Below are 7225 nucleotides of genomic sequence, written 5' to 3'. Positions count from 1 at the left end.
AATGGATGATATTTTTAAAAATGATTGGATCCAACAAGTTGGTATAGACTCTTTTATTTTTTTCCACACATGTTACAATCTCAAAAAAAACTATTGTTAATATGTGGTTAACATATAACTGTCATGATTCAAAAGGGATAATGTAAATTAAGAAAAGTATTAAAAAATATAAAAAGTTAAATTTTAAGAACACAACTTTACACAAAATAGAAAAGTATAATCAAGTGCAAAATCATTGCATCATTATTCTTTCAAAGCAATAAACATTTGGGGGATTATCACCATAACATCAAACATGTGTAATAACATTTTTTAAACAAATGAAAAATTCGAAAAAAAAAAAAAAAAACACTGATAAGATCTTTAGCAAATGAGGTGGGGAAATCTCATCTAATACGTCATAGCATAGATATTTGTATACATATGGACATTGAAATTGATAGTTACAAGTATGACTGTAGATATAAAGAATAGGAAGAAAATATTGGATGGTGCTAATAATTCAATCGCAGCGGGAGATTGATTCTTCTTGTTTTTTCCATTGCTCCTCTGTTTTATCACTTCTTCTTCCGCACTCCACAGCTCATGGCCACAATCGACTCAACTCTTTCATCCCAAAGGTAAGCGTTTATTTTCTTCTCTATATCCCATTAAATTCATCTGCTAACTCCTTCATTTTATGCAAGTTTAGGCTAAAACATTCCCTAGCTCTCACTCCTTTATTTCTTCTCTATATCCCAGTAGTTCTATTCTGTGTGAATTCATGGAGTTTCTGAATGTTTTGTATAATCGTTTCGTGAAATCTTAGTTGTACAACTCTTGTGTTCTTCATCACTTCCAATTTGCTGGGTGGGGAGCATAATTCTGAGTTCTGATGGGATGCTAATCTGTGCTTGAATTTCTCCTGATTTAGATATGTTTGAATTAACATAGAGACTACATTGAAACAGCTGATTCATTCCAGGCATCTGTTAGAGAATTGCAAAAGTATAACATTCGCTTGTTTGATTGCCTCTCCATTTCGAATTTGTGCAGGTTAATTGGAAAGGTTGCATTGGTAACTGGTGGAGCCACAGGGATAGGAGAGAGCATCGCTCGTGTATTCCACAAGCATGGAGCAAAAGTTTGTATAGCAGATTTGCAAGGCAACCTTGGGCAAAACGTCTGTGAATCTCTTGGTGGTGACCCAAACACTTGTTATTTCCATTGCGATGTCGCAATAGAAGATGAGGTTCAAAGTGCCATTGATTTTACAGTACATAAATTTGGAACATTGGATATTATGGTAAACAATGCAGGGTTGACAGGTCCACCCTGCCCAGACATCCGGAACTTAGACTTATCTGATTTCGAGAAGGTGTTCGATGTAAATGTGAAGGGCACATTTCTTGGAATGAAGCATGCAGCGAGAATTATGATCCCATTAAGAAAGGGTTCGATTATTTCTCTCTGCAGCGTTGCAGGCACCATAGGGGGACTCGGACCCCATGCATATACAGGATCAAAGCATGCAGTTTTGGGACTGACCAGAAATGTTGCAGCTGAGCTAGGTAAACATGGGATACGTGTGAACTGTGTATCTCCTTATGCAGTTCCAACAGGCTTGGCCTTGGCTCATTTGCCTGAAGAGGAGAGAACTGAGGATGCAATGATAGGTTTTCGTGGTTTTGTTGGGAGAATTGCTAACTTGCAAGGAGTGGAATTGACAGCTGATGATGTAGCTAATGCCGTGCTTTTCTTGGCAAGTGAAGAAGCAAGGTACATTAGTGGGGCTGATATAGTGGTGGATGGGGGTTTCACTGTTGCGAATCATTTATTCAGGGCCTTCAGGTGATGTGTGAAGTCCTGCCCTTTCGTTAGCTAGCAAAGCAATCTGTTTTGAGACAATCTTTATATGATGCTGGCTTCAAGTTTCTAGTACTTAAAATCCTGACTAGTAATTCTTATCAGAGTAAGAAATTATTGGACCATAATGGGCTTGCATTCAAAAGAACCCACAGCAGTATTCTTTTCACAAGAACAAGAAGCTATACATGTGCAAAACCATACAAGTTTCACAGGGAAGAGGATTCGGCTAGGACAGAAATAAAGCAGGGTTTGAAAGAAATGGATGTTCCTCCAAAAGCCCACCTTAAAGAGGTCCAGGCTAGCCTCTTAACAGATAAAGCCTCATAAGCGAGCTAATGCTCGATAACATCGTAGCTTCATTGCAGAGAAATTAAGCCTCATAGCTAGTGAGTGCAACAGCATTCCTAGGTACATCAAGAGAATCATATTCTGGAAGCCCACAAATAGTAAATGTATAGTATTTCCATTATGGTTTTACATTTAACCAACACCTAAACGAGAGGGAGAGAACGAAAGGGAGGATTTATAAAATAGTAATAATAATAATAATAATAATAAAGCTTTTCAAGCATGATCTCACTCGGTTGATATTCATGATTGAAGGCCATACTTGTTATTTGTTAGGTTAAGGTTGCTTCATTTTGCTATGTAATATCTCTCTTTCTCTCATTCTACATAGACATTGCAACTACAATGGAACTATTGACAACTAATGTATTTGAAAAACAAAATTTCACAAAAAAATTCAACAAACATTTTTCAATAGTTGCATAATTCAGACATAAGTCGGACCCATAGTTTCAAATAACAGACGTTATGTAACGTAATGACCATTATTTATAGGTTTGGAAGTCTGTTGTGGCCGTTATGGCCGATAAGTAACGGCAGAAAAAATTTGTTACTGTAACGGATGATATGGCCGTTATGCAATGGTAACAGTTGTTACCGGCCGTTATGCAATGGTAACAATTGTTATCGGCCGTTACTCTTCTTTATTTCAATCACTTTAGGAATCTTGCAGAAGTTCAATCCAGCAGCTCCAGCTCCAGCCTTTGTCAATGTCACGTAAAAATGCATTATTGAAGGGAAAAAAGTAAAAAAAAAAAATTATGTAGTCTCTACTTCTTCTTTTTAGTTTTTTGTCTTTTTTTATCTTTAGTATTTACTCATTCCATCCAGCACTATCTCCGCCACTTCTTCAGCTCTAGCCTCCAGCACACAGAGAGTTCTTTCATAGTTTTTTTTTTCTATACTTATTTCCAGCCTCCATTTCAACTTTTCAAACCACAAATTGCCATATTTCTCTTAAATTTTTAAGAGCAGCCTACATAGTATATACTTAAATTTTTATTCAAGTATCTGCCTTAGACGATCATTCTGGTAGTATTAATTGATGTAAGTTACTATATATAATGTTTAAAATTTATGGATTTTATGTTTATTTGATATACTTACTTATTATTAAGTTATATAATTTAATTTTGATGATATCTTTAAATATCTTTTAATTTTATGAACTTTACAAGTTACGACTTACAAGTTTACTTTATTATAAAATTAAGTTTTATGCTTTTTTTTTTAAAGGGAGAGAAATATCATTAACTCAAAACGATCAAAGAAACTATACAAGGAGGGAGGACATGAACCCAAACTCCTTGACCTGACTCAGAATGAGCCAATGTTGCTAGAACATGAGCGACATCATTCGCAGACCTGAGAATAAAACCACATCTTGATTTCTCATAACTGGATAGAAGTAATTTACAATCTTGAACCAAAAGACCAAAAGGTGATAAATCATCTAACGAAGCATTGTTAATGGACACAACAAGAATCTGAGCATCCGATTCGAAAAGAACTCGATCCCATCCGCACTCTTTAATCCAGCTCAACGCCTCTCGAAAAGCCACTGCCTCAGCACACTTAACTTCCATTTGGCTGCAAAAACAGCCTGCTTTAGCCGCCATAAATCTATCATTAGCATCTCAGACTACACAGCCGAAACCTAGTGAACTTCATTGTGAGTTTAAAGAGGCATCAATATTAACCTTAATCCAACCCTGCGGTGGAGGAGACTAGACAGTCTGAACCGAAATGACATTGGTGCAGCTGGTAGAATCAGAACAAGCCCCCCTCCATTACTGCAAAAAATTCAGTGCCATGAAGAACACACCACTCGCAGTCCGACCCTGAGCTGTCCAAACAATATTATTTTTGTTATGCCACAAAGCCCAACATATCATTAGAATAAGGGAAGCATCCTCCATAGAAGCAATAAGGAAGACTAAAGAGAACCACTCCCTAAGAGAAGCAGCGGAGAATGCAGGCCAACCCAAAGGCGAACTCAACCAGCAACTGCGGGCAAAAGGACACTGAACAAGAATATGCAAGACAGTCTCAGGAGCTTCATGACACAATGGGCACATCGAATCAACCGGAACTCTCCTGGACTGAAGCAAAGAGAGGCAAGGAACAACATTAACTAAAGCATGCCAGCATAAATTAAGCACTTTAGAAGGGACCTTCGTCTTCCAAAAATGACTCCATATCTCACTACCTTCCTTATGTCGAAACCCAGCAACCAGAAATCTATAAGCACTCTTGACAGAATAGTGACCCTTGGATGCAAACTTCCAGCACCACGCATCTGAGCGCGAAGAAAGACTTAGAGGGACGTTCAAAATACAACTCTTGTCTCTATCATTGAACAACAGAGCTATTAAACTCTCATTCCATCTATGGCCGATCATAAGATCTGCAACAACAGAAAGAATACAGTTCAAAGGAGGGGGTGTAGAAACCAATGAGTCGGGCGCCTCTTTCAACCAAGGGTAAGTCCAAATAGAAATTGACATGCCATTCCCAATTCTCCAATAAGCACCAGCTTTAACCAGATTCCGAGTCGCCCATATACTACGCCACAAAAAGCTAGGAGTGTGGCCCAAAGATGCTTCAAAAAAAGACGTTGTCGTAAAATAACGAGCCTTAAGAACACGGGCCACTAAAGAATGAGGCCTGGTAATAATGTTCCAACCCTGCTTACCAAGCATGGCTAAGTTAAACTCATGGAGCGATTTAAAACCTAACCTGCCGTCCAATCTGTGCTTCGCCATTCTATGCCAACCCAGCCAGTGAATACCACAATTTTGATCAGCACCCTTACTCCACCAATACCGGGTCATCATTCGCTGCAATTCAGCACATAAAGTTTGAGGCAGTAAAAACAAACTCATAACATAGTTTGGCAAAGCTTGGAGGACTGTTTTCAAGATAACCTCCTTACCTACTTAGGACGGCGCACGATGCTTCCATGAATTCAGCCGCTTCCACAAACGATCCTTAACAAAACTGAACACTTCCCTCTTGTTACTACCAACATGAGAAGGGAGTCCCATATAATTACCCAAATCCAGCTTCTCCTCAACCTGGAGCACTGAACAGATAGAATCCTGAAGAGCCACAGGAGTATACTTACTGAAAGAAATAGATGATTTTTGAAAGTTAACCAATTGTCCAGATGCGTTCTCATAGATGCGAAGAATATGCTTGAGCTCCAATGCCTCTCAAACATTTGCTCTGCAAAAAATCAGGTTGTCGTCCGTGAAAAAAAGGTGGGAGATCTGCGGGCCACCCCGTGATATCCTGAACCCATGAAGACTGCCACTGTTTATACTGCCTTGCAAAAGACGTGGTAGCCCCTCATCACAAAGAATGAATAAATAAGGCGACAAGAGATCTCCTTGCCTCAGTTCCCTTGTCAGTAAGATAGGCCTGATTTCCCTGCCATCGTGCAGAATCCAATAATGAACAGTGGAAATACAAGAAAACACCAAAGCAACCCATCATTGCACAAACCCCATGTGGATGAGCATGTCAAGAATGAAACCCCACTCTAGTCTATCATAGGCTTTGCTGATGTCCATTTTAAGGGCCCCGGATAACTCTTTCTTTCGATGAAACATATTAAATCCATGCATAGCCTCAAAAGCTAAGATTATGTTGTCCTGAATGCTGCGCCCAAAAATAAAAGTGCTCTAGCTTTTCGAGACAATAGACGGCAAGATGGACCTAAGCCGGTTAACTATCATCTTAGTCATGATCTTATAAACCACGTTACAGAGGGCAATAGGACGCAAATCACTCATTCGCTCAAGGGCACACTTTTTAAGTATAAAAAATAAAGCAGTCTCATTTAACTTCGGGGAGAGAGACCCTGAATGCAAGCAATCAATACAAAAATGAGACACATCATCACTAATAACATCCCAATAATGCTGAAAAAAAAAAACCAGGATTGAAACCATCTAAACAAGGAGATTTATCAATTTTCATAGAAAAAGCTACAGGTTTTACCTCGTCACAAGTGTAAGGAGCCAAAAGAGATGTATTCTGATCATGTGACACCAACAACCGAACTCACTGCAAAATTGGTTCACAATTACAATCATGAGAAGTAAAGAGAGACGTAAAATATCTAGACATCACCTCCTCCAGACCCGAATTCTTATCATGCCACACATTCGAGTCATCCAGCAGTTTAATAATTGTATTTTTCTGTTTCCAAGCAGAAGCAGCATTGTGGAAAAATCGAGTATTAGCATCACCCTCTTTAAGCCAAAATTGCTTGGCAAGTTGCTTCCAGAAGACCTCACAGAGATTTAAAAGATGAAAACAACGGGATTTGGCTCGTAAAAGCTCATCCATATGCACATGTAGGCGAGAGCCGCGTAGACGGGCCATAACAGCAAGACTGTAACGACCCAAAACCGGACAGCTACCGGCGCTAGGATCGAAGTCGACTTAAGGTCGTCGGGACCCATAGTAAGCCTAACATACAACCTGTCATACATGATAAATCCCATACATGATCATACATTTACATAAAAGCTTTAAACGTTTTCATTCACCAAGCTCGACCTGTGCATGCACTGAAACTGAATACATAAGAACCCCACACTAGAGCCCTCATTAAATGCTCTAGTTGAGTCAACATTACATACATCAAGCTTGGTTTACATTTCTCAATACATTAATAAAAACATTTCACAATGATCATGAACAAAAGAGATTAACCAGAAAACTCTAGGGTCAAGCACAATACTAATCCTCGATACAAATCTATACAATGTCCTACATTACATTACATTATCCTTCATGTCCACAACTAACTATTACATACACTATGCCTTTTACTCTTGCTGACCTCCCAATCTATTCTGAACCTGCAAGCCTAGGGGATTAAGAGAAAGGGGTGAGCTACTAGAGCCCAGTGAGCAGAATAGTAAAACAATATATATTACAATTCATGCTTTCATGAAATGCATCACATCACAAACAAATCACATCAAGGATGGAATTGTCACCAATAGCCCTCTAC

The 7225-nt window shown here is 38.8% G+C and overlaps 1 protein-coding gene across 1 annotated transcript; it reads left to right on the top strand.

The window, feature by feature from the left end:
- The first annotated feature begins 482 nt into the window (after window positions 1-482).
- On the top strand, window positions 483-2495 carry LOC110613693 (xanthoxin dehydrogenase). The gene is made up of 2 exons (XM_021754934.2): window positions 483-620; window positions 1036-2495. The coding sequence occupies exons 1-2, from the start codon at window positions 586-588 to the stop codon at window positions 1832-1834; spliced, it is 834 nt and encodes a 277-aa protein (XP_021610626.1). The 5' UTR covers window positions 483-585; the 3' UTR covers window positions 1835-2495.
- The last annotated feature ends 4730 nt before the right edge of the window (window positions 2496-7225 follow it).

This window comes from Manihot esculenta, chromosome 4 (assembly GCF_001659605.2).
Source record: "Manihot esculenta cultivar AM560-2 chromosome 4, M.esculenta_v8, whole genome shotgun sequence".
NCBI lineage: Eukaryota > Viridiplantae > Streptophyta > Magnoliopsida > Malpighiales > Euphorbiaceae > Manihot > Manihot esculenta.
The sequence above is the reverse complement of the archived record's forward strand: the minus strand, read 5'-3'. Positions and strand labels throughout refer to the sequence as shown.